Here is a 26,831-nt window from a genome sequence, read left to right as displayed (position 1 = left end):
AAGACTGTTTTATAAGGTGTCAGCAGCAAAAACGCTCAGAACATTTATTGGTTGTGCAACAGTGACTGATCTTAAATGCATGCAGGAGTGGGTTCTGGGTTTACTAACTTTATGAGCTCTCCAATGAAGTGGGTGGCTTTCTTTCATCCACCGGCAGTTAAACATCTAATTTCACCAAACACCAATAGGCTACAGTGGAGTCCTTTTCTCATCTATTTTCTTCATATGCACTGAACCAATAAAACAGAATGTCAAGAGGCCCTCCTGGAGATTTTGCCTTCACCTGTCCTGTTCTGTCGGATCAAGTGAGTAAAGGAAACCACTGAAGAATATTGAGAAGAGGTACTACACTGCCCTCCAGAGTTAGGACTATTCATTAATATTATCGTATGGACATATTCAGACAACCACTGAGTAAATGACTCAGCCGGTGATTTGACCTTTTATTGCTTAAACTGCCATCTGGAACAATCTATACCAAAAGGATAAATGTCTTTGCACATACATGAAGTCAAACCGAGTACAGTCATTGGGTAGAATATAAAAAGAATGGTCCTCAGATGACCTGCAGCTCTCAGAGCCTGCTGCAGGCCGCACAAACTTGCTGAAGGGCTAGCAGGAGTGCCTACGCCCAGGTTACATAAGCTAAGGCAAACTGGGTCAATTGCAGTGTGCCTACTAGTTAGTAGTAATCTTGTGGTGATGTGTTTTACCACATCAGTACTTCTATGTTGATTGCTATGTGACAGAAGAAACACAAGCAAATCATTGGTGGGAGTTTGAACTGTCAGCAAATAGACGACTGCAAAATTCCATAACATCAACGGAATCTGAAAGCACGACAAAGGTTTTGGACCAAGTAGGCAACACTGCAATCGACTCAGGATCATGTTGATTGGTTTGGACATACAAACAAACGGTTACACAAGTCAATCCATCCATCCAATCAGCCATACTGTTTTTGTACACAAGATTAAGATTGGAAACATGACAGAGCCTAAACAAGGAGAACACCTCAGAAAGGGATAATAGCATTACCGTATGTAAAGGTACTTTCTGTAAGAAGGGGGTGAGGGGCAAGCTGTGGGGCAGGAGTGCAAAGGAATACAACCTTGAGACTATATATTTCTGCAGGAGTTAATAGGGGAAAAAAATGCTAAATACATTTGTCAGAATTACATTGCATTCTTAAGATTGAAGGGGTGAAACTGTTTGACCAACACAGGGAATACCAGTTTGAGAATACGCTTTCATTCACACCATCTCATCACCTTACATTATGCTGTAGGTGAGCATAAAGTAGATCACAGATTGCTTCAAAACCACATTCAAATAATTCTCACAAAGCTTTAACAGCGAAGCCGCTTTAAAATAAATATATCATCTTAAAACGCAAGACAATTTAATCTGATGTCTGAGTCACCAGTCACTGGGATTCTTTTGCTTGTTTAACTTCAGTGCTCAAATACATAAATAATTGAAAGTCTTAAACCCATAAAACAATCTACAATTTGGAGACTTAAAATGCTAATTATTTTAAAGCCCTTTCGCCTACTTTTAAAAGGTTAACCCCTTACATTTTTCACAATACAACTACATACTGTTTTGTCAGTTGACAAGAAGCATTTATTTACGCTGTGGCACTGAACACCTAAAATAGAATTTATGGAAAAATAAGCATTTACAAAAAGACATTTAAAACGTACTTCAGATTACCATCACTCCAAACCATATAGCGTAACATTAGTTTGTTCAGTCAATAAAGATAATAATAACTTTAATAATAATTGAATAACTATAGAATAATTCTGTTTAAAGAATTTTAGTGATGAAATTATTTGGTGTATACTGAAAAATGATGAATACTGAAATACACTAATACTCCATGTTTTCCCCCCATTGTAGCCAATAATGTACCAACCAAACAGAGGTGAGTGTTAACATGGTGATAGATACTTCCCGTTTTGAGTTCCACTGTTTCGGACTATAGAATAAGAATCTTCTATGGGTTCCGAGTTGTGAAAAAAATTATCAACATTTGGCACTAGTTTGATAGCTGTACAACAGAAAACCTTCTGGTTGCATTAAGTTGTACAAACGCTCTCAAACTAGATAAAACAATAGTGAATTAGATTGATGGCACAATCAATGGAAACAATATGAGAAATGTAAAAAATAAATTTGATTTAATGTAGCAATGGAGGATAAACAGGAGATCATAACATGAAAGCTACATAAGAAATTAGATGGAATCCTTATGCTTCCAGCATTCTTTTCATTCTGAAAGGAAAATGTGAGAATTTTGTGAGAATGCCAAACTTGACACTTTTATATGGAACCAAAATATCTGCATAATACTCATCATGGATCCTTACTTCACCATGTTTGATTGTCCCATCTTATCATTGGCCTGGCCTAACCTCGGCCGATCCCCTACTAATCACTGTTCGTGTTTAAATTAGAGTAAAAAATATATATAAATATCAGTGAATGCAGTGAAGGCATACTGTATGAAGCTGGTACATGTAACAAACTGTAACATAACTGGTCATGTATGGGTGATTAGGATGGCTAGCTGATGGGTAGCATTAAATGAATATGAGTTTTTAAAAACAGCTGACTCAAACGGATGACCAAATGAATTGACATTGAAGTAAAATTGCATTGGTGGACCCTGGGTCTAAAAAGGAGGGGGGGGGGGGGGGTTATGGGGTTACATAGGGGATTAGGGGTTACAGGGGATTAGGGGTTACAACCCCTCAGACAGACAGTGAAACAAAGCTGTTGTACTGTTGGATGTTGCGTTTGAGAATGTCCGAGCAGGGTCCGAGGACGCGTTCGAACCGTGGTCGGTCCAGCTTCACACACTTCAGAGGACCGCGGGCGACCACAGTGGCAGCACGGGGACGGTTCATCAGCAGGGCAATCTCACCTGGGAGAACGGAGTACATGGTCAGTACAAAACAGGCTTCACAAATTGGGTTAATTTCTGCTAATATAACATCTAAATATGTAAGAGGCTTGCCAAATCAGGTTAGAGCTTTGTGCTTTTTTCATCATATCACCTTAAAAATGTGAGATTCAGGCTTATAAAGTGCATATACAAACAAATTAAGAAAGAAAGTTGATGAGAAGAGAGGGAGAGCTGAAGCCTGAGCAGGTTCTTCTTACCAAAGTAGTCAGAAGGTTGTAATCTCCCAACCTCCACAAACTCCTCGTTCTCAGAGCGACGCTGCAACACAGCTGCAGAGCCCTACAGAACACGAACATCAGGGTAGTGTTCAGTAGGGAGAACCGAAACAAACTAAATGAAACCCTAGAGTGACGTACATACCTCCAGTATGATGAAGAACTCGTCGCCAGGCTCTCCCTGCACCACGATCTTCTGTCCGTCATCAAACTGCACCGGCTCCAGAGAATCTGCCACCGTCAGACGCTCCCATTTGTCCAGAGACTCTAAGGGGATGGAATCACAAGACAGGGACATAAGTGACATCACAATAAAGAAACCACACACTGTACAGTACACCTAGGTGGTGGAGGAAGAGTTGTTAACGTGTCTTGAAAGCCACTGTATGCATGTGGCTATAATCAGGGCCTAAAATTAACATCCGCCACCTGCTAAATGGAGGGTAGATTTGGGCATTGGTGGGTAAGATGTCTATTTCACTAATCACGTTGCCGGGTGGTCAGTCCTCCACAATGCAAGCATTTCACTTGCATTTGTGAATAAAAATGGTCAAGTATGATCACATTTATAGTCAAATGCTGCAGTAGATTTGATCAAAGTATTTCTGCCATGTTTCATAGATGGGGAAAATAACTTTAAAAAGTAAAAGTACTATGAATCCTATATAGCCTATCCCACCTCGCGCTGCAACACTGCCTGGCTAGGGGCTGTAAGCACATGAAGCGCTGAGTCAAATATTCATTTTTAGAAGCGCAGGCATAAAAGTTGGTCTAATTTACTTGAAACGAAAGTCTACTGAAGTGAGACTTTGTCATTGTGTTTCTTGGCTATTTACATAGTTTTGTTCACAAGCTGGGTTGTTTTTCCAATGTTTGAGTTTCAACTGCTAGGTAAGAGAAGATAACGTTATTACCTGTCAGACTCAATCTCACAGGCACAAACATGACTGGAGTTGCATTACCACGGTAACATCCTGCCTTTTTGTGTCATCTAATATTTTGGTTAAAAGACAGGTCACAAAAAATGTAATGAAACAAATACCACATTTCTTCTTACGAATAATACATGTATTATTTTAGAAACATTACAAAGCATGCTCATCTGTTTTTTTGTGTAACTTTAGCAGAAAATAATATATTTTGGCTGGTAAAAAATCTGAGTGAATGGTAGATTAAAAAATATATATATATTCTTGGGTATGATGCTACAAGCTTGGCACACCTGTATTTGGGGAGTTTCTCCCATTCTTCTCTGCAGATCCTCTCAAGCTCTGTTCTGTTGGATGGGGAGCGTCGCTGCACAGCTATTTTCAGGTTTTTCCAGAGATTTTCGAATCGGGTTCAAATCCGGGCTCTGGTTGGACCACTCAAGGACATTCAGAGACCTGTCCGAAGAAAACGCAGGAGTGGCTTGGCTGTGTGCTTAGGGTCGTTGTCCTGTTGGAAGTTGAACCTTCACCCCAGTCGGAGTGCTTTTTCCATCAAGGAGCTCTCTGTACTTTGCTCCGTTCATCTTTGCCTCGATCCTGACTAGTCTTCCAGTCCCTGCAGCTGAAAAACATCCCCACAGCATGATGCTGCCACCGCATGCTTCACCGTAGAGATGGTGCCAGGTTTCCTCCAGATGCGACGCTTGGCATTCAGGTCAAAGAGTTCAATCTTGGTTTCATCAGACCAGAGAATCTTGTTTCTCATGGTCTGAAAGTCCTTTAGGTGCATTTGGCAAACTCCAAGTGGACTTTCATGTGCCTTTTACTGAAGAGTGGCTTCTGTCTGGCCACTCTACCATAAAGGCCTGATTGGTGGAGTGCTGCAAAGATGGGAGAACCTTCCAGAAGGACAACCATCTCCACAGAGGAGCTCTGGAGCTCTGTCAGAGTGACCATCAGGTTTTTGGTCACCTCCCTGACCAAGGCCCTTGTCCCGCGATTGCTCGGTTTGGCCAGGTGGCCAGCTCTAGGAAGAGTCTTGGTGGTTCCAAACTTCCTCCATTTAAGAATGATGGAAGACAATGTGTTCTTGGGGACCATCAATGTTGCAGAATTTGTTGGTACCCTTCCCCAGATCCGTGACTCGACACAATCCTGTCTCGGAGCTCTACGGACTATTCCGTTGACCCCATGGCTTAGTTTTTGCTCTGACATGCAGTGTTAACTGTGGGATCTTATATAAACAGGTGTGTGCCTTTCCAAATCATATCCAATCAATTGAATTTACAGGTGGACTCAAATCAAGTTGTAGAAACATCTCAAGGATGATAAATGGAAATAGGAGGCACTGGAGTTCAATTTCACATCTCATAGCAAAGGGTCTGAATACTTACGTAAATATCTGTTTTTTAATTTTTTTTATACATTTGCTAAAATGTCTAAAAACCTGTTTTCGCTTCGTCATTATGGGCTATTGTGTGTAGACAATTTTAGAATAAGGCTGTGACATAACACAATGTTGAAAAAGTCAAGGTGTCTGAATGCACTGTACATGTCAGTGGCTGGTGGACCAATTTTTGTTAACAGTGGCTATTATTATTGTTATGAGCAGAAATGTCAAAAAGCTAAATAAACAGTGAACCTTACCTAAGATGGAAACTTTGCTGAGGAACTCCTCGTACATCTTCCTCTTCCTCAAAGTGCTTCCCTGTAAAGAATAACAACAAGTCATAATGTTTATTCCTGAGTTCTGACAATTGTTGTAAGCCTTCAAACATCATGCATAAACTGGTCATTGTAGTTGTCTGTATTTTCAATTCGTAAAATCCAGCAGTTATAAAAATACTATTTAAAAATCGCAGCAATTCTACATGTCCTCATCGTTAATCACTCCAAATGTAAATCAAAGCATGTCAGTCAGGTGAAGTGTCAGAGCAGAGCAGGGCGAGGCTCACCATGAGTATCCTCCTGTAGCTGTCTCTGTCGATGCCCCACAGTTTGACGTTGCTCTTGGCTCGGACAGTGGCAGCCCTGGGGGTGCCGTAGATCAGGGCCAACTCTCCGAAGCTGCCCCCCTCCCCGATACTGGTCACACACTCGTTGTTCACATACACCTGGCAGGAAGGGGGAGAAATGTATTTAGACATTAAGATCAGGTAACGTCGGTGTGTTACTGTCTCTATTAGATGTTGTTCACTGCCTATGTGTAAGTTGTTTCTTGTATGATATAGAAATAATGTGACGTAGCCATACAATTAGAATGCTAGATCTATGAGAGTAGGCATCGCTAAGGTAACAGATAATAGGGATCTGAGTAGCAAAGTAACATATGACAACAACAAAAAACAGTCTAAAAAGACAGTTGCAAAAATAAACCTGTCACATTCAGGAGGGAAAAAAACAACGCAAGCTTTCAACTTGGGGGCCTGTTTTCTATCAAACTGGAATGCTTGTGTGAGAATGTTGGTTTATTAATACAAGAGTCATTGTGCAAAAAAATGTGTGTGTGTTCCTAAAATACATCAAGAGACTTACATCCGTCTCTCCTTGGTCGATGACGTAGAAATTATCTCCCTCATCACCTGAGAGAGAAGGAAGACATTGTTCATCTTTTCTCTGGAATAAAAAGACACTTCAGGTCTACTTGAATTTCCACTGAATCAAAAGGACAATGAGAACCTACTGTACCTTGCATAATAACAGTCTCTCCAGCGATGTAGGTAACTGAAAACATGGCGTCAAAGATGTCGCTGTGAATAAAGATTGTGTTTGTAAAGTTTCAGGTTTGTGTCATGATCAGTGGGATTGATCTAAACTCACATTGACAACCAATCTTTACAGACAAATCAAGGAAAATTAACAACAAAGCCTGTTAACAACATACCTCCTCTCGTTGTCATCCAAGTGAGAGAAAAGCACATTCTTTTCGATAGCTTTAGCTAAGGCAGCCATTGTTTTGTAGTCTTTAGGAATGACCTTGAAAACAAAAACCATCCATGTTTAAGCAAATCACCCTAAGTATTCACAAAATCTCCAGCCAGCCTATAGATATGACTGTAAGTAGAGAATATTGTTTTGTGGGCTGGTCTAAATGACTGCATTTTGTCAGATGCTTTGTTGTTTTAGTAGAGCCATGCTTTTCAAGATGATGTAAGTTTTTATGTGTGCAGTTGTGTGATGTATGCGTACGGTATGTTGTATGAGTGTCTGTGCATCCTCACCTTTCTGACATAGGATGCAGCGTCCTCCTCTGTGTAGACCTCAGCACTGATGGCTCCTCTCCGCCGGCGACCCTTGACAACAGGGTTCATGGGAGGAGATACCTCCTCATCCCGGGAGTCAGAACGGCTGCTGGCCTTCTGCTGGTTCAGGATTTGCTTGGCCTCCTCCTGCATGGTTCACAGGTCAGAGGTCACACACAGCCAATCAGCTGCCAGGGCAAGACTTTACAATATAAAGGCACTACAATTATAAAACTAGTTTCATGTAAAGCCATGGGCCTGGAGGCACACAGCTGGATGAAGCACACAGCTGGATGATGCCCACAGTTGGACACACACTACCCGCCCAGACTCACATTCTCCAGCCTCTCGAAGTACTCTCTGAGGAAGGCCATGGGTCTGTCAGGCCTAGAGGTACACAGCTGGACGATGCAGTCCTTCAGCAGCTGCTGGATGTTGTGTTTCTGCACGTACAGCTCACACTCCCTCAGACTCCTCTCCTCCTCGCTGCTCGTACTGCCCGACGCCATCACGATTGAAGATGCGTTACTGCTCTGCTACGACCTGGTGAACTGGCGAATTCTGGCCTCGAAACTAGAGATTGAGAGAGACAACTTGGATTGCTTCTATTACGCGTACTTCTATTACGCGTATATATATATATATTTAAATAGTTACAATCTTCTTCTAATGTGGTTGTTATAGTCTTATAACATCTGATAACTGGCTAAAATGCAGATGCGAGAGGCGAAGAGAGGGAGGGACTAATTGGAAGGGGTTAGAGGAAGGGAGGGAGAGTGTGAGACAGAAATAAAAAGAGATAGGCATTTCAGGGATGCTTGAGGGTAACTTGGTCATATGATGTGATTAAGTCTTAAGTGGTGGTAAACAGATAGGCCCAAACAACAAAACAAACTGTATCCTTGTTTGATGGGGGAAGAAAAGTTACATTTCTTATCAGTTTCACCGTCATGCTGAGGTCTGGATTGCTGTGTATCATATGCCATTTAAATAGGACCATGTCATTACTAATCTGTCAAAGTAGATTTAGATGTATAATATTGACGCAAAATAAATGGGAGCCAGTAGCAAGTATGACATGCTGCTTTACTACAAACGAGAGGATCTGGTGCACAATGCAACCCTTTGGTGGTGTACCCAAGTACAGATGATGAAGAGTCAAATGATAGAAACAACCATTTACATCAAGTATCAATAAAATAAATAGTTAACCGAGCTACTGCTGATTAGGATTTCAGACAGGTCTTGAATGTCCTGCTATCTAGCAATGCTTTTTGCTCTGGCGTTTTCAATACTGCCCATGAACTGTCTCCTGGAATAATATGACAGATCCCCCACCAAAAAGAAAAACATTCAAAATGACCTTGCTTTCAAAACGTTGACTGGAGCAGTAACGTTACAACTTCGTTAAATTAGAAGGCAAACTATGGTTGGCTACCAACAAACATGGAAAACAAGGTACATTTCGGTTGCATCAATGCTAGCTAGCCAGGCAACTCTGATAATATCGTTGTTAAAGATACAACGCTACGTTAGCTAGGAGCATAAGAGATGACAGCAACCAATACCTAACTGCCCTGGCCTATAATACTCTACCGTTAGCCATCTAACGTTACTATAGTTAGTACGCATCAGATGGCTGTTTGATCGCACCTTACTAGTACGTTAGCGAACTTATATAAACATAATCATGACGAAGCTAGCTTTCTAAAACTGTATTGATGGATATCAAATCTATCAACCAGCTAGGTAGCTAGAAACCTAGTTGGCATTTTGGCCTGCAAAGCCAGTCAGTCCAGAGATACTTCAATTCTGGCCAGTCTTGCCAATGACGCCATCTTGAGCTCTATCATAAACAAATACAAGGCGGAGGCTACATATCCCGCGATCGCAATGGCATCAATTTCAAACTATGTGGCGCAATACTTACAAGAATCCGCAAATTATTGGCGAGCCCTTTGACACTAACTCGGATTTGGATGTTATTTCCACAAGCTCACCAAATATCTCCCTTCGATTTTTCCAAAAACTTGGACCACTGCCCCACCGGATATGGGTTTTAGAACCAATCACGAGCCGTCATTGACGTCAATTCGCCTCATTCTGACACGTGAGCCGTAACCCTTGGCAACATTAAAGGGGAACGCATGGAAATCATGACGTCAATGGGAAATCAATAGCAGATATAAGGACCTGATAGCCTCATTAATTTCGCATGAACGGTGGAGCGTCCTCTATTCAAATAGTACTGTAATGACCCTCGACCTTCTAGCTATCGACTGTGCCGCAAAAGCATGCTCCTGCGGCAGGGTCGATTTCCGCGCTTATAAACCCAGGGTCGTTACAGTACTCGATGCATGAATATTTTGGGAGGATATTGTTGTTTTATGAAGATAAATGTTCTGCACATTGTGCTTCAGCAGTTTAACCTTAATATAAACAATAGATGGCTGATCGCAGTGCCATTGGATTAGATTATGTTTAATGACTGATCAGCCAAGGAATATGTCAAATACAGTGTTGTTATTGACTTGTTAATTGTTTACTCCATGTGCAACTCTGTGTTGTCTGCTCACACTGCTATGCTTTATCTTGGCCAGGTCGCAGTTGCAAATGAAAACTTGTTCTCAACTAGCCTACCTGGTTAAATAAAGGTGAAAAAAAGATGTAGGATCTTAATTAGAGCCAGTTTGCTACAGCAGTAAAATAATCATGGAGCAAAAGGAAATGTTAATTATTCAGTGGATTATAATTCAAGTACATTTCTGTAGGGGTCGACACCCTTTCGTTAGGGCACATCAAGTCTGACATTTCAAAGTGGAAATTACAAACTTTAGAATCCTTTTTAAAACTCAAATACACTACAAATGTGCATTTCCTGCATAGCAGGAAAATTTTCTGCAACAAAACAGTGATCAATTTAAGTAAAATCCTATATATGTATGTATTGCTTTTGTGCAAACTCTGCAAAATTTAACAGAGAGATGTAGCAAAGATGCGGTCAGCAAAACACTTGATGGGTCCATCCAATCAAAACAATCAAAACAATTCCTCGTGCCCGAAGAAGGTAAAGTGAATCAATCGCAATCGTGTAATGGGCGGTGCTCTCTGCACTGTTTTCTTGTAAACCAATCAGATACAAGCTATGAAAAGGCCGGCCAATCTGAGTGATGCAGAGGTAATGTTCTAACCAGCCAATAGAAAACGAGGCAAAAGTCACGGATACAGCCCTCAGCGGTTTTGTTTCACTTATCGGTCTCCTGTTAACTACTGATGTTAAGGATAAAAACCGAGCAATACAAGCGCCTTCCTCAAAAAGTAAAAAACAATAACAGGAATTATAGTTTCAGGATTCAAACCAACTGTTTGTAATTTGTATAGCATTTATTACATTGTATTAACTCATCTCTAGCGCATACGTGTGTAGAGGAGCTGGGTTACAGAGTGATCGATCAGGACCCAGCTCTCCAAACTAGGGCAGTGGAGCTGGAGAATAACCGTGGACGAGATGGAGGACCGGGAGACCTTCGACGGTCCAGGAGGGCCTCAAGACTTGATCAGCTCCTCGTTCAACCAGGACACCACGTAATCTAGCGGATTCTCCTTGTCATACTGCTAGATATATTCTAATTGCATAATCTAGGGCCGAAGTAAATCCTTATGCTTCCAGCTATAATATGGTCTGTAGCAGAAATATGTTAGTGTGTGAATTGTATCTTCAAACCTCACCCACGTGTACAGTTTGTTTATCGCTGTTAATCCAATTGTCCCATGGTGTCTCTTCAACACTGTTCCTAAAATATAGGTTACTAGCTTGTGAAGTAGGCCACTACACTACTATGGCCTATTGATAGCCAGATAAATGTAGCCAATCTAGATTTGACCTACAGTGGAGATACTGGTCAGCAGACTACACACTAAAAACACATGGTTCTATATAGTGCCAAATCAGGGTTATTTGGCCTCTAACATATCCACCTCATTCTCGAACGCTTTTAAAACACGGAAGCCAAACCCGGAAACTATGGATACAACTCCACGCTCGTGCATTATCATAATTAATATGTGCGCCACTAGAAAGGGGAATAAGGGTTTTTTAGAATCACTTAAAATAAGAGTTGTGTTTCCTGTAGACTTACCCTGGCGTGACGTTTTGATAACCATGTAAATCTCTCTCGGATAAGGTGATTTATCAATATATTCGTCTGTATTTACTCTCAGATTCGAAAATGCTAATTAGCATCAAAAGAGACATCATGTAAAACTACAAATCCATGTAAGCTCCTGCACGTCATCTCTAGCTAACACTTTTGCTAACATGTATTTTGTCAATTCACAGAATTTTCAATGTAAAGAAATGTAATCAATGTATTGATTAATACATTAGCTAACATATTAGATAGTTAATCCAGAGATTCTTACCTTTGTCTCGATTCGGCAGTCTTGTTGTCCAGATCATCATGGCATTTTTAGTTCTTTATGATAGCCACATTAGCAGCTAATCAGCATGTAATGTTTTTTTTTTATGGGGGGCAATATCATGCAATCTTGATAAAAGTCACCTTGCCCTGGAGAGATTTACGTGGTTATCAAAATGTCAAGCCAGGGTAAGCCTACACGAAACACAGCCCTTATTTTAAGTGTTTATAAAATACCATATGGGAAAAATGAATGGTGGAAAAACGATTGGAACCATTTCCCTGTTTGACTTCTATGTTTTATGGGCATTATGACTCTTACTGTGGTACTCTTTTATGCTGTAATTTACTTGAATGGAGATGCCTGTTCTATTCATTCTTATTTCAATTTTAGAGCCGTACAAGTTTTTTACATTTTGGTTTAATAGCCATATTATATTATAAAAATTCCACAGGTTTTATTATGTTTATTAACAAGTTAAATTAGGTGTGCTAGCTGTGGAACTACTGGGGGTCCCTGGGGAGAGAATTGAGAACTACTGACTTAGTCAACTGTTCATAAAACACGGTCACTGGTCTAAGTCATATACTGTATAACATATGATAGCATAACACAACATTTTAGATCAACTGCAATGACACTCACTCACGTTGGCACAGAAATATCTGTGAGCAAACCAGGCCCCAAAATATTCAAATGAGCTGCCATCCCTACATTTTAATTATCACAAAAAAAGGAAATAACATTTTTTTGAACAGCAAATAACTATTGAAGGGCTCAAAGGGTTCTTTGGGTCAGTATGGTTCCACATAGAACCATCACTCTTCGCCAAGAACACTTGAGGAACCCACATTTTTTGTGTGTATTGTGCAAGTCTGGTATTTGTCTCAGATGAGGACACATGCAATGAGTTTTGGAACTGTCAATTACTTAGGCTATCACAACTGCATGCATGGGGCGGTTGGATGTATTGGATAATGGCAACATTAGTGTGAGTGAGAACGGAGCATCCAGACATTGTTGATCTACAGGTCAATTACAGGTGTAATAACAGCTGTTTGGCTGGGGTCTGGTGTCATAAACAATCCAGGTGGTCAAACAGACACATTGACATTAACTCTCCCATTTTCAATCATTCTCAGCAATTAGGCTATTTGTTGCCTGGCTGGGCAAGCCTATATCCCACTGAACCACACACCTGATCAACTCTGGGTAGCGGTTGCCCTCAGGCACACATCTAGGATCAGCTCACCCTCCCGATAGCGTAACCTAAACCATAAGGGAGGAAAACATTAAACTAATCTTAAATCAGTGTCTATTCTAGAATGAATATCCTATACTCCATCCTATTCCATCTGTTGACAGATGCCTGCCCCTCCTTTTCTCTACACAGTATTTCTGTGTATGCCCATTGATAGTGTGCTTGATTATCAGTGCTGTTTGAAGTGCTTAGGGCAATCACATCCTTTCGCAACAGCGAATGGGGATCCTAAAAAAAAAAATTGTAATAATACATGACCTGATTCAACTCTTGATTCAACTCTTGTTGTGTTGGCTATACAGCACACTGTGTATCCTTAATTTCCCCATGACTGCTATATATAGCTCACTGGGTAGTGAGGCATTGCACGTATTGCCTACATTTCCCGGTTAGCCGAGTGTGTGTATGACTGTCCTTAGAAAACAACATCCTCTGCCTTCAGTGGTACAATCAGCCTTGGTCCAGTCAGCCTTTCCACTCATAAACATTGTGTCATCTCATTTTTTTATTGTATTGTTTTTCTGTTATATGTGCATTTATCTCCGTACCTTAAGACCCCTATGGTATATGATTTACATAGATTATGGCACCACAAGTTAACATCTACAGTACCAGTCAAAAGTTTGGACACCTTCTCATTCAAGGGTTTTTCTTTATTTTTACTATTTTCTACATTGTAGAATAATAGTTAAGACATCAAAACTATGAAATAACACATGGAATCATGTAGTAACCAAAAAAGTGTTCTCTTTGTGTCTCAGGTCTCTATCAGTGGGCACTAAGTCAGGCTACAGACTCTTCTCTGTCACCTCGGTGGACAAGATGGACTGCATCCATGAAGGAGGTGAGTGAGTTTCCTTATAGCCTGTGTGTACTGGTAGCTAGTAACTACAATTAAACACTGGCAGATGTTCACTAAACTGGTATCATAAGGACAGGGACAAAACAAGCACCTAGTAAGCTGTGGTCAGGTCAACCAGCGTGGTTGTACAGTAGTCTGTAACCAGAGAACAAGTTCTAAGCTGACACAGTCCACCCTCTCCCACTTATGTAAACAATGTTTGTGAGTTAAGTGTTACACCATAAACCTGTTCCCAGTAATGCATTCTACAAGTATTTTATCAGTGTTTCCTATCACGGTGAGAGGAAAGTGTCAGCGTATTAATGTTTTGGCTTGAGTGTCAAATAAAAAAATCTAATACAATTTTGTCACATGCGCCAAATACAGCAGGCGTAGTAGACCTTACCGTGAAATGCTTACTTACATGCCCTTAACCAACAACGCAGTTTTAAGAAAAATAAAAGTTCAGAAAATATTAAACTATGAAATGAATGTGATGGAATGTGCGCCTGCGGAGTGTGTACGTGTTTGCGTGTCTGTGCATGTGTGCTCTATGCACATGTTTACCTGTGCGTGTGTGCTCTATGCACATGTTTACCTGTGCGTGTGTGCTCTATGCACATGTTTACCTGTGCGTGTGTGCTCTATGCACATGTTTACCTGTGCGTGTGTGCTCTATGCACATGTTTACCTGTGCGTGTGTGCTCTATGCACATGTTTACCTGTGCGTGTGTGCTCTATGCACATGTTTACCTGTGCGTGTGTGCTCTATGCACATGTTTACCTGTGCGTGTGTGCTCTATGCACATGTTTACCTGTGCATGTGTGCTCTATGCACATGTTTACCTGTGCATGTGTGCTCTATGCACATGTTTACCTGTGCATGTGTGCTCTATGCACATGTTTACCTGTGCATGTGTGCTCTATGCACATGTTTACCTGTGTGTGTGTGTATTCTATGCAAAGTGTTGTTTTTATATAAGCACATCTATGTGATTTAACCCTTCCCGCCCACTTCCTTACCTCCCTTTCCCAGCGGAGTCTCCAGACGTGTACATCGTGGAGCGGTTGTTCTCCAGCAGTCTGGTGGTGGTGGTCAGTCTCTCCATGCCCCGACGTATGAACGTCTACCACTTCAAGAGAGGAACAGAGATCTGCAACTATAGCTACTCCAACAACATCCTCTCAGTCAGGCTCAACAGACAGGTAATGGCCATCGGAGGCCACTCCTCACCCCAGATTGAGGCCCACCTGAGAGGGATTCCCATTCCAAACCTTATAGCTCTGCAGTAACATTTCTCTCTCCGTCCCCTGTAGAGGATGGTAGTATGTCTGGAGGAGTCAGTCTACATCCACAACATCAAAGACATGAAGCTGCTCAAGACACTGCTCAACATACCACACAACCCCTCAGGTACTGAATACACACGTAGGCACACACACACACGATGCGTACCCTCAACTATGCTCCGTTTTTAAACACAGACACACCCTCCAACCCGTCAGGTCTCTGTGCCCTCTCTGTGAACCATGGTAACTCCTACCTGGCGTACCCTGGCAGTGAGACCATCGGGGAGATCATGGTTTATGACGCCAACAACCTGGTAAGACCTGACATTCAAACTTCTTCTGCCACCGCTGCTATTCAAGTCAGTCTACACAGCACAACGCAGGGGGTATTCATGTTGATCTCAATGGCAGCTTGCGATTAGGTTGTAGAGTGTTTGCAGTGGTAGTGGAAATGCCTTAATACTTTTGAGTACATGGAGTACAGTCATTGCATGTCACAGCTGTTGAAGTGGTCACAGGTTAATGTCAATGACGTATGACCCGTGTGTTCCTCAGAGCACGGTGACGATGATCCCAGCCCATGACAGTCCCCTTGCAGCTCTCGCATTCAACGTGTCAGGAACCAAACTGGCCAGCGCCTCCGAGAGGGTGAGTCTGACTGTTCCTCCCTCTGTCTTTCTGTTTATCTCTGCATGTCTTTCTACTGTATCTCTCTATATATACACTGAGTATACCAAGAATTAGGAACACCTTCCTAATATTGAGTTGCGTTCCACAGGGATGCTGGCCCATGTTGACTACAATGCTTCCCACAGTTGTGTCAAGTTCGCTGGATGTCCTTTGGGTGGTGGACCATTCTTGATACACACAGGAAACTTTTGAGCATGAAAAACACAGCAACGTTGCAGTTCTTGACACAAACCGGTGCGCCTGGAACCTACTTCCATACCCTGTTCAAAGGCACTTAAGTCTTTTGTCTTGCCAATTCACCCCCTGAATGGCACACATACACAAGCCATGACTCAATTGTCTCAAGGCTTAAAAATCATTCTTTAACCTGTCTCCTCCCCTTCATCTATACTGATTGAAGTGGATTTAACAAGTGGCATCAATAAGGGATCCTAACGTTCACCTGGTCATGGAAAGAGCAGGTGTTCTTAATGTTTTGTACACTCAGTGTGTCACTCCGTTCTGTGTACAATAGTTCTGTCTGACCATCTCCTCCTCCTCCTCCCCAGGGTACAGTGATCCGAGTGTTCACCATCCCAGAGGGACAAAGACTGTTTGAGTTCCGCAGAGGGATGAAGAGGTCAGTTTATGACAGACAGACTACAGAAACACATACAATAGTACAGCTGATAGACACAATACTTTAGAATGTCTCAACAAGGTTTTGTAGGGGTAGGTTTGGTCTCTTGGGGATGATGACTTTTACCATGTGTGTTTGTCTCAGGTACGTGAGTATCAGCTCATTGTCCTTTAGTTCAGACGCCCAGTTCCTCTGTGCCTCCAGCAACACCGAAACGGTCCATATCTTCAAACTGGAACGTCACAGCCCCAGGTACACACTGTTTACTCTCTTTTGAGTTTGTTGTGTTGATTGTGTTACAACCTGGCCCTTTCTGGTCCTCAGTGGCTAGTTTTCAGGAGTGGAAGATGCTTTGTGTTACAGTTGTCTTTGTAGTCAGTTGGGAAGAGGAGTGTGATGGACTTTTTGAGTGTGACTATGTCTCTTCTGCCTGTCTAGTCGAGAGGGGGGATGTCCTACGTGGGGTGCATACGTGGGAAAGATGTTCACAGCAGCCAGCACCTACCTTCCCTCCCAGGTCTCTGACATGATGCACCAGGACCGGGCCTTCGCCACTGTACGACTTAACATGTTCGGTCTCAAGAACATCTGCGCCTTGGCCACGTAAGTTTGTGTGTGTTTGTGGGGGGATGGTGTGTGTCTGTGTGCATTTCGATGTTTGGTAACTCTTTATTTGACAGTCCTATTTGTTATGATTTTCAGGGTTCAGAAGCTGCCTCGTCTGCTGGTGGCGTCATCAGATGGACATATCTACATCTATAACATCGACACACAGGAGGGAGGAGAGTGTGTGTTGGTCAGGAAACATAGGTGAATAAGTGTGTGAGCCACAGGGTTGGGGTCAATTCCATTTAAATTCCAGTAATTTCAGGTAATTTCAGGAAGTACACTGAAAGTCCCATTTCATTTCTCTTCATTGCTTTTCAATCAGAAATTTGGTTTACTTTCTGAATTGACTGGAATTTAAATAGAATATACCCCAACCCTGGTGTGTGTGGAAGCATGTTTGTATATGCGCTTCTGTGCGTGTGTATTTGCTCTCAGGCTCTTTTTGTTTTCTCCAGACTATTTGAAGGAGATAAGGAGCCACAGGAAGAACAACGGGAAGAGGAGGAGCTTGAGGATAGAAGGTCCCTCCCACCATCAAACAGCTTATCATACGCTGCCACTGTGGCTCTCCCCTCGACCCCACCCTCTTCTACCACTCTCACAGGTATTATGTGAATGTTTGGTTATGTGTTTGGTTATGTGTATGGTTTGTGTGTATGGTTTGTGTCTATCTTACCTTGTGTAATTTAGTCTGGTGATGTGACCCTTTGTCATCTCTCCTCTCTTTCCATCTTCTTCTTCTCCATCCCTCAATCCTCCTCCCAGGCTACTTAGATGGAGGGGCTAAGAAAGGCGATGGGATCCCTGAACATGAGTTTACCAAGGGACCCGTCTGTCTGGATGACAAGAACGAGTTTCCTCCAGTCAACAACCAGAGCAACTGACCCGACTTTTCCTGGGAACCAATCAACTGGAGCCATTCAAGCTAGAAGGGATATCAGTATTCAGAGAACCCCCCCCAGGTCCCACCCCCATGTCCCCAATGAGGCAATCAGATAGGAGAAATGTAGAAGCCACAATGGTGATTGGTTACTATCGTGCGCCACTCAGAAGTAGAGTATGGATAGACAGTAGACCTGTCTCTGTACATTGTCTTATACCTGGCCCTGAAGGTCAATATGAATACAAACATTTCATTCCCTAACTGTCAGAAGGAAAGGAGGTCTGGGCACTGAAGTTGTAGCCTACCTCTAGTCTAATATTAACCAATATTAACATGGTTAAAAAAGGACTTTAATATTTAATTGCATTCATATACAGCTATCAAAGTGCTTAACATTGTCAAAAGGGGAAGAGGCAAAACCATTCAATTGTACTTTTATAACCTCTTAGTATCGTTAAGTGATATATAACACTGACTGGATAGTGAAGTCTGAGTCCTATTCTGCTGCTTGATGCAGATTGGCTAGAACCCAGTGTAGGGTGGCAGAGAGGGGCCCAGAGACTGAGGCTTATCAGTGGGCTCTAGCTGTGGCACGCCCTGAGAGAGAAGGGGGTGGGAAGAGAAAGAAAGGGGGGGGGCTTCTATCATGTCTGAAGCGATAGTTTTCGAACAGCGCTAAGAAAAATGAGTCAAATACTGAAATGTGAAAAACTGAATAGAGAACTGTATTATAGGATCGTACAGGTCCTTTTATTTCATTGATTTCATTATTAACACCATTGACTACATAATATTGAATATTGTAACATTTCAGACATGACGGATCTTTTTACTTTGTAAAAAAACTATGTTGACTTGTATTAAATACTCTTTTGGAAAATGACATTAGTATTATTCATCAATACATTAGATCTTAAGTGGTTTTGGTGGAAAGTGATTTTTTTATTGTTTGTGTATATATACATTTATACATATAGTATGTAAATAGCACACCTATTGTTATGACCCTGTGACTGATTTGCCAAAGGGTGGTGCTTTTTGTTCTTCGGATGTTTTGATTTTGGGTTAAAGGGAAGTTATTCGTGGGACAAACTAAACTGGTCTTAGATCAGTGTATTGGCAACTTCATCCTACTTATTGCATGGTCATATACACCCCACCAGAGAGTGCTAGAGCAACCCAGAAGCCTCTGTTATATAACTACAAAAAGCCTGTGTACAGGAAAACACTTAATATTGGTAATAATACAGTAAATTGTCCTTGCTACGCAACTGCAGCTGTCTTCCCATGTTTCCCCTCAGAGCAGCAGTGAGCAATGTGTCTCAGTCAATCCCCAGTACTGACCTCCAGGAGAATGACCCACAGTCCGGCCTCCTCACAACAGGCTGATGCTAGTTCTAATATTTGCTTTTCTTCTTCACTCTGGCGAATGTTTCTGGTTGGTCTCTGGGGTTGTTTACAGTAACCCAGATGTAGGCGACAGGTCTGATTTCTACATTCCCAGGGGCACGCATATACCTCCAAGAGCAAACAATTATTGGACTAAAACTAAAGCGTGTGTGTGTCTGCGTATCAGTCGGTCTTTCTGTGAATGTCAAACTGTGTAACACTGAATGTGTGTGTGTCCTCAGCCCAGGGTGAGGCAGCGGCAGGCTGTGTGCCGGGGGTCACAGCAGGGGGCTGCTGATTGGTCTGTGGCGTAGTCGGCCGTGGACACTGATTGGTCAGTGGCAATGTCATAGAGCAGCGCCTCCCTCCACCTCCTCACCCTCTCATCCACCTCCTTGTACTCCTCCGTGGTGGGGTCCAGGGGTGTCTCCTCGCCCTTGTCCCCAGACAGGTCAAATATCATAGGGGGGTCGTGGAGCTCCTGCGTCCCTTTAGACCCCCCACACGCCTCAGCCGCACCTGTAGGGGCAACATGTACTACAGTAAACTAAACTATCAATACTACTATTTCACTAAACTATCAATACTAAAGCAGACCAATCAAATCTCAGTCAGTCACTCACTGCACCTGACCAAGCATACCAATGAAGTTTATCCAGATCCCTTTTAGCCGTTACTTTAACGGCTGTATTACCCGTGATGTAGAAGGCCTTGTGGCGCCCCAGTCTGACAGTCTGCAGGTCCCCATACTTCCCTGCAGCGCCACTGTTGGGGTGGAAGAGGAACTGCAGGTAGGGAGAGGAAGACAAATGAGAGAGACTCGTTCCAGAAATCCATCCGATCATATTCCTGTTTCAGAGTAGTTCTACGTCACTACATTTGTGTTAAGACTCGCTCTGATAGCTCAGTGGGTCATACCTCATTTCCTGTTTCTTTGCCGTGTAGGAGGACGTCTGTGGCGTCGATACCGTCATAGCGTCTGTCTGATGGGGGGTTCACTCCAGCTAGGGAGAGGAGGGTGGGGAAGATATCCAGACCACTTGGAGAATGGAGAGGGAAGAGGGAGGGAGATCAGGAGAAAGAGGGGATCAAGTTTGCACAAATAACGCAAAAGTGTAACATTCATTCACCTGTGTTTTGTATCTGAGCTTGGGGTAGCTTCAGATATATCTACTGTAATGATGACCAAACCTGAGCAGGGCAGAGCTGGTGCTGTTGGCTGGTACTCTGCCAGGCCAGTAGGACACTGTGGGCACCCTGTGCCCCCCCTCCCAAGTGGTCCGCTTGGCAGAACCCCCACCTGACAGACAGGTAACAGACCAATACATGATGTCAATATCCATAAGGTTCGTAATTTAGTTCAGTGAGTTGATGCACTAGAACGCAAGTGCTGACCCAGGAAGAATTTACCTCTGCTGGTCTGCCACTTCCCCAGGAAAGGACCCACACTTCCTGCATACTGGCACTTTTGCTCCCAGGGGCCATTATCACCTGAAGAAAAACACATAAAAAAATACAGTGATGTTCAATGATCCAAATGGAAACATGATCGCTGGTAGTTAGTGATCACTCACCAGTGAACCAGATGAGAGTGTTCTCCTTGTCTGAGGCATCAGAGGCATTCTTTATTGCCCCCACCAGACCGTCCATCTCACGCAGACTGGCAGCGTACACACCGCCCTCTGAGGGGTGGGGGGCGTAGGAAGGGGGGGACAGGGGGACGTGCATGTGTGCCAGAGCTACATAGAGCAGAAAAGGTTGTCCCCGTTCCCTATGAAGAAACATGATATCATGATATTGATAACATAAAAGATCCCACATTTAAACTTTTGAGCACTGTGAAGAAATGTATATTTGAGCTATGAGTATGGTAGGCTACTGTATATGCCTATAGATAGCCACTTGACTTGCTAGAGAAAGGGCAAGCTCTTCTCTTTGGCAGAGTGAGAATGTATTAAGCCGTCACGAAACCTGATACTGTAAGCGATGGGCACTTCAAACAGGTGTGATGCAAAACGAGAGAGAGTCAGACTTACAGAATATTGTTCAGCCCAAATAACCCCCTCTTAACACACATTTCTTCACACTGTTTAGGCAGCTGTGCTCTGACATGCGAGAATGGAACACCATCTTTGCTTTCTGAATCAGAATGTTGGCACAGACAGATTGTGAAATTGGGTTCTGAAAATAAACAGCACGCGCACTGACAAAAACATGTTGTTCTAACAATCTGGGCTACATTCGTTCAGAACTATGTTCCCTTTGCACTAAACTGTAAACATATCACGCCATGACCAACATACAACGGTCTCACTGAGTATGTAGGCTATATCAACGGCAGCAACCCAAGTTACAGTACTGCATATGAGGGTTTTGTTCTATTAAATAGCTGGATGTTTTTTTCCTGTCACATATATGTTTTTATGGGCATATTTTACCTGGCTGTGTGTATGACATTGAGTGCAGTGGATGTGTATCGCTGCGTTAGCCTCCACAGGTCCAGAGGCTGCTCTACAATGGTCCTGTTCTCAAACAGAGGCAGAGCCACTTTGGTGTAACAGCTGCTGTAACCACTCCTCTTCAATCTGGTTAAGTAGACAACACAAATATTCAGTAGGAGAATACAGAGTTCTGACTAGGGCTGTTACGGTGACCTCCACACCAGCGGTCAAGAGTCATGAAGGCAGTCAAATTCCACGTGACCGTTTAGTGGAACATTCCCGCTAATAGCCTATTGCCATGTGCTCATTGCTGCGCTTATAATGTGAAGAAATAGCCTTATAGTTTATCGACATTTAAGCTAAAAGTTCTGATCTGGTGCATCAGCCTCATTGGTTACATTTTTTTATGCTAGTGGTTGTATTCATTTGGGATATGTCACATCCCACAACTGTCCCAGACTATGTTTGGAATATTTATTTCTCGCACAGAACAGAATAGTTCAACTCTTGTACTATGGGGGATAGTAGATTGACATAGGCTAGTGCTTTTGCTGTTTCGTTAGGCCTACTCATCTTGTTGGCTGACAAAAATTAAATGTGAACAGTTGTTCCAGTTGAGTCCCCGATGTGTCTGTCATCACTTGTAGCCTGTGAGAAAGACCCGATCACGTGACGAGCCATGTGAGTGAGAGGTGATTCGGAGCAAGCAGCACATAGGGAGAAGGGAATTAAAATGATTATATTCAGCCCAAGGGCACAATGACCACTGGCCACAAAATGCATAGATTTTTGGGGGGGCATTAGAGTCAAAGGGGATGCCGCCGGGAAATTCGAGGCATTATGAAATGTTTGTCAAATTGTGAATGAGAGACTGATGCAGTGTGTACAGCCTGCGCAAAAAAACTAAGCAGAGCTCATGCCTTTCATGCTACTTTTTTCCAAACATCACTAGAGTCGCATAATGCAGCCTTAGAATGTATAAACATCCTTCAGCCTTAGAATGTATAAACATATGGCCCAATGTTTGTATCACAACTAAAGTTACATTAATAACTCTAAATTAAGCGTATAGGAGTAGCTGTTTCTTTGTTAACCGCTCAACACAGAATAGCCGCATGTGTTCACTCGCTCAGATCGTTTGAAGAACATATCCTTCCTATTTTATTCAGCTTTGTTCAATTGTATTCATTCCTCATGCTATAAAATAGTATACAATAATGCCATGGAATTATTTTCTTCATATAACGTTTCTTTTTTATCTTTCTTTTTGTAAATGTAACCTTTATTTAACTAGGCAAGTCAGTTAAGAACAAATTCTTATTTACAATGATGGCCTACACCGGCCAAACCCGGACGACGCTGGGCCAATTGTGCGCTGCCCTATGGGACTCCCAGTCACGGCCGGTTGTGATAGAGCCTTAGACCTGTCTAAAATAAATTATCAAATCAAATTGTATTAGTCACATGCACCAAATACAACCTTATAGTGAAATGCTTACTTACAAGACCTTAACCAACAATGCAGTTTAAAAAAAATAGAGATAAGAATAAGAAATAAAAGTAATTAAAGAGCAGCAGTAAAATAACAATGGCGAGACTATATAAAGGGGGGTACCGGTACAGAGTCAATGTGCGGGGGCACCAGTTAGTTGAGGTAATATGTACATGTAGGTAGAGTTATTAAAGTGACTATGCATACATGATAACAACAGAGAGTAGCAGCGGTGTAAAAGAGGGGGAGGCAATGCAAAGAGTCTGGGTAGCCATTTGATTAGGTGTTCAGGACTCTTATGGCTTGGGGGTAGAAAATGTTTAGAAGCCTCTTGGACATAGACTTGGCACTCCGGTACCACTTGCCGTGCGGTAGCAGAGAGAACAGTCTATGACAAGGGTGGCTGGAGTCTTTGACAATGTTTAGGGCCTTTCTCTGACACCGCCTGGTATAGAGGTCCTGGATGGCAGGAAGCTTGGCCACAGTGATGTACTTGGCTGTTCGCACTACCCTCTGTAGTGCCTTGCGGTCGGAGGCCGAGCAGTTACCATACCAGGCAGTGATGCAACCAGTCAGGATACTCTCGATGGTGGAGCTGTAGAGCCTTTTGAGGATCTGAGGACCCATGCCAAATCTTTTCAGTCTCCTGAGGGGGAAAAGGTTTTGTCAAGCCCTCTTCATGACTGTCTTGGTGTGTTTGGACCATGTTAGTTTGTTGGTGATGTGGACACCAAGGAATTTGAAGCTCTCAACCTGCTCCACTGCATCCCTGTCGATGAGAATGGGGGCATGCTCAGTCCTCTTTTTCCTGTAGTCCACAATCATCTCCTTTGTCTTGATCACGTTGAGGGAGAGGTTGTTGTCCTGGCACCCAACGGCCAGGTCTCTGACCTCCTCCCTATAGTCTGCCTCGTCGTTGTCGGTGGTCAGGCCTACCACTGTTGTGTCATCAGCAAACTTAAGGATGGTGTTGGAGTCGTGCCTGGCTGTGCAGTCATGAGTGAACAGGAGAGGACTGAGCACGCACCCCTGAGGGACCCCTGTGTTGAGGATCAGCGTGGCGGTTGTGTTGTTACCTACCTACTTAGTGTTCTTGGGTACAGACACTATGGTGGTCTGCTTAAAACATGTAGGTATTACAGACTCAGACAGGGAGAGGTTGAAAATGTCAGTGAAGACACTTACCAGTTGGTCAGCGCATGCTCGCAGTACACGTCCTGGTAATCCGTCTGGCTCTGCGGCCTTGTGAATGTTGACCTGTTTAAAGGTCTTACTCACATCAGCCGCAGAGAGCGTGATCACACAGTAATCCAGAACAACTGGTGCTCTCATGCATGTTTCAGTGATATTTGCCCCAATGCGAGCATAGTTTGGGCAGCTCTTGGCTGTGCTTCCCTTTGTAGTTTGTAATGGTTTGCAAGCCCTGCCACATCCGATGAGCGTCAGAGCCAGTGTCGTACGAGAGTACGATTATATCTTAGTCCTGTATTGACGCTTTGCCTTTTTGATGGTTCGTCGGAGGGCATAGCGTGATTTCTTATAAGCTTCCGGGTTAGAGTCCCACTCCTTGAAAGCGGCAGCTCTAGCCTTTAGCTAAGTAGGGATGTTGCCTGTAATCCATGGCTTCTCGTTGGGGTATGTACGTATGGTCACTTTGGGGACAAAGATATCGATGCACTTATTGATGAAGCCAATGACTGATGTGGTGTACTCCTCAATGCCATCGGGGGAATCCCGGAACATATTCCAGTCTGTGCTAGCAGAACAGTCCTGTAGCTTAGCATCTGCTTCATCTGACCACTTTGTTATTGATCTAGTCACTGGTGCTCCCTGCTTTAATTTTAGCTTGTAAGCAGGAATCAGGAGGATAGAATTATGGTCAGATTTACCAAATTGAGGGCGAGGGAGAGCTTTGTATGCGTCTCTGTGTGTGGAGTAAAGGTGGCCCAGAGTTTTTTTCCTCTGGTTGCACATTTAACATGCTGATAGAAATTTGGTAAAATGGATTTAAGTTCCCCTGTATTAACCTCTCTAGGGTATGTGGGACGCTTCCCACCTGGCCAACATCCAGTGAGATTGCAGAACGCCAAATTCAAATACAGAAATTCTCAGAAATATTATAATAATTCAGAAAAGATACAACTATTTTTTTTAAACATAGGTTTAAAGATTCACTTCTTGTGAATCCAACCACTGTGTCAGATTTTTAAATGCTTTACGGCGAAAGCATACCTTACGATTATTTGAGAAGATCGCCCAGCAGACAAATCATTACAAACAGTAACCAGCCAAGTAGAAGAGTTACACAAGTCAGAAATAGAGATAAATGAATCACTTACCTTTGATGATCTTCATATGGTTGCACTCAGAAGACATTAATTTATTCAATAAATGTTCATTTTGTTCGATAAAGTCTCTTTAAATTCAAAAACCTCCGTTTTGTTCAAGCGTTTTCTTCAGTAATCCACAGGCTCAAACGCAGTCATAACAGACAGACAAAAAATCCAACTAGTATCCGTAAAGTTCGTAGAAACATTTCAAACGATGTTTATATTCAATCCTCAGGTTGTTTTTAGCCTAAATAATCAATAATATTTCAACCGGACAATAAAGTAATCAATATAAAAGGTAAACAAGAAAGGCACTCTCTCGTTCGTGCGCATGAAAAAGCTCTGTGACACGGCAGGGTCCACTCATTCAGACTGCTCTTACTCCCTCATTTTTCAGAATACAAGCCTGAAACAATTTCTAAAGACTGTTGACATATAGTGGAAGGCATAGGAACTGCAATTTGAGTCCTAAGTCAATGGATACTGCAATGGCATTGAATAGAAAACTACACACAAAAAATCCTACTTCCTGGATGGATTTTTCTCAGGTTTTCACCTGCCAAATCCATTCTGTTATACTCACACACACTATTTTAACAGTTTTGGAAACTTTAGAGTGTTTTCTATCCAAATCTACCAATTATATGCATATCATATCTTCTGGGCCTGAGTAGAAGGCAGTTTAATTTGGGCACGGTTTTCATCCAAAATTCCAAATGCTGCCCCCTACCCTAGAGAAGTTAAAGTCCCTGGGTACTAGGAGCGCCGCCTCTGATGAGCTTTTTCTTGTTTGCTTATGGCGGAATACAGCTCAATGCAGTCTTAGTGCCAGCCTCTGACTGTGGTGGTATGTAGTAAACAGCTACGAAAAATACAGATGAAAACTCTCTAGATAGGTAGTGTTGTCTACACCTTATCATGAGATATTCTACCTCAGGCGAGCAATAGTTTGAGACTGCCTTAGATATCGTGCACCGGCTGTTATTTACAAAAACATAGTCCGCCCCTTGGCCCGTTCCTGTAGGTTCATGCTCTACAACATCCGCAGAGTACGACCCTGCCTCACACAGGAAGCGGCGCAGGTCCTAATCCAGGCACTTGTCATCTCCCGTCTGGATTACTGCAACTCGCTGTTGGCTGGGCTCCCTGCCTGTGCCATTAAACCCCTACAACTCATCCAGAACGCCGCAGCCCGTCTGGTGTTCAA

The 26,831-nt window shown here is 42.7% G+C and overlaps 3 protein-coding genes across 8 annotated transcripts in view; 1 reads left to right on the top strand and 2 right to left on the bottom strand.

Annotated features, from left to right (window-relative positions):
• Positions 1-430: 430 nt before the first annotated feature.
• prkar1ab (protein kinase, cAMP-dependent, regulatory, type I, alpha (tissue specific extinguisher 1) b) lies at positions 431-11,858 on the bottom strand. 2 transcript variants are annotated; one of them, XM_065002512.1, is made up of 11 exons: positions 11,783-11,858; positions 7,696-7,933; positions 7,340-7,507; positions 7,003-7,094; positions 6,807-6,868; positions 6,654-6,700; positions 6,074-6,232; positions 5,766-5,826; positions 3,335-3,456; positions 3,172-3,253; positions 431-2,932 (listed from the first exon to the last, which is right to left on the bottom strand). In XM_065002512.1, the coding sequence occupies exons 2-11, from the start codon at positions 7,867-7,869 to the stop codon at positions 2,760-2,762; spliced, it is 1,140 nt and encodes a 379-aa protein (XP_064858584.1). In that variant the 5' UTR covers positions 7,870-7,933; positions 11,783-11,858; the 3' UTR covers positions 431-2,759. The 2 variants fall into 2 exon arrangements, with proteins under 2 accessions (XP_064858584.1, XP_029541003.1); XM_029685143.2 differs by lacking the exon at positions 11,783-11,858 and adding an exon at positions 9,291-9,589.
• LOC115144248 (WD repeat domain phosphoinositide-interacting protein 1-like) lies at positions 10,584-18,855 on the top strand. 2 transcript variants are annotated; one of them, XM_029685139.2, is made up of 12 exons: positions 10,584-10,945; positions 13,802-13,884; positions 14,918-15,087; positions 15,199-15,295; positions 15,388-15,485; positions 15,727-15,819; positions 16,410-16,480; positions 16,625-16,732; positions 16,919-17,083; positions 17,183-17,290; positions 17,545-17,693; positions 17,855-18,855. In XM_029685139.2, the coding sequence occupies exons 1-12, from the start codon at positions 10,869-10,871 to the stop codon at positions 17,971-17,973; spliced, it is 1,338 nt and encodes a 445-aa protein (XP_029540999.1). In that variant the 5' UTR covers positions 10,584-10,868; the 3' UTR covers positions 17,974-18,855. The 2 variants fall into 2 exon arrangements, with proteins under 2 accessions (XP_029540999.1, XP_029541000.2); XM_029685140.2 differs by lacking the exon at positions 10,584-10,945 and adding an exon at positions 11,618-11,636.
• The window catches only part of LOC115144244 (arylsulfatase G), an 18,219-nt gene continuing 10,088 nt past the window's right edge, over positions 18,701-26,831 (bottom strand). For 3 of the 4 annotated variants that reach the window (XM_029685133.2, XM_065002511.1, XM_029685134.2), the window contains 7 exons: positions 21,800-21,946; positions 20,936-21,132; positions 20,772-20,852; positions 20,553-20,661; positions 20,280-20,400; positions 20,056-20,146; positions 18,701-19,880 (listed from right to left, as the gene is read on the bottom strand). In XM_029685133.2, the coding sequence (XP_029540993.2) occupies positions 19,600-19,880; positions 20,056-20,146; positions 20,280-20,400; positions 20,553-20,661; positions 20,772-20,852; positions 20,936-21,132; positions 21,800-21,946 (1,027 nt within the window). In that variant the 3' untranslated portion in view covers positions 18,701-19,599. The remainder of the gene's footprint in view (positions 19,881-20,055; positions 20,147-20,279; positions 20,401-20,552; positions 20,662-20,771; positions 20,853-20,935; positions 21,133-21,799; positions 21,947-26,831) is intronic. The other variant, XM_029685135.2, reaches the window with a different exon arrangement.

This window comes from Oncorhynchus nerka, linkage group LG16 (assembly GCF_034236695.1).
Source record: "Oncorhynchus nerka isolate Pitt River linkage group LG16, Oner_Uvic_2.0, whole genome shotgun sequence".
Classification (NCBI taxonomy): domain Eukaryota; kingdom Metazoa; phylum Chordata; class Actinopteri; order Salmoniformes; family Salmonidae; genus Oncorhynchus; species Oncorhynchus nerka.
The sequence above is the reverse complement of the archived record's forward strand: the minus strand, read 5'-3'. Positions and strand labels throughout refer to the sequence as shown.

Excerpts from the sequence above, each read along its gene's own strand:
- prkar1ab (XM_065002512.1), bottom strand. The coding sequence starts at position 7,869 with ATGGCGTCGGGCAGTACGAGCAGCGAGGAGGAGAGGAGTCTGAGGGAG. Across the intron at positions 7,095-7,339 it reads CTGCATCCTATGTCAGAAAG|GTCATTCCTAAAGACTACAA; the intron begins GTGAGGATGCAC and ends TTTGTTTTCAAG. Across the intron at positions 3,457-5,765 it reads CAGCAAAGTTTCCATCTTAG|AGTCTCTGGACAAATGGGAG; the intron begins GTAAGGTTCACT and ends CCATCCCCTTAG.
- LOC115144248 (XM_029685139.2), top strand. The coding sequence starts at position 10,869 with ATGGAGGACCGGGAGACCTTCGACGGTCCAGGAGGGCCTCAAGACTTG. Across the intron at positions 15,820-16,409 it reads TGGCCAGCGCCTCCGAGAGG|GGTACAGTGATCCGAGTGTT; the intron begins GTGAGTCTGACT and ends CCTCCTCCCCAG. Across the intron at positions 16,733-16,918 it reads CTGGAACGTCACAGCCCCAG|TCGAGAGGGGGGATGTCCTA; the intron begins GTACACACTGTT and ends CTGCCTGTCTAG.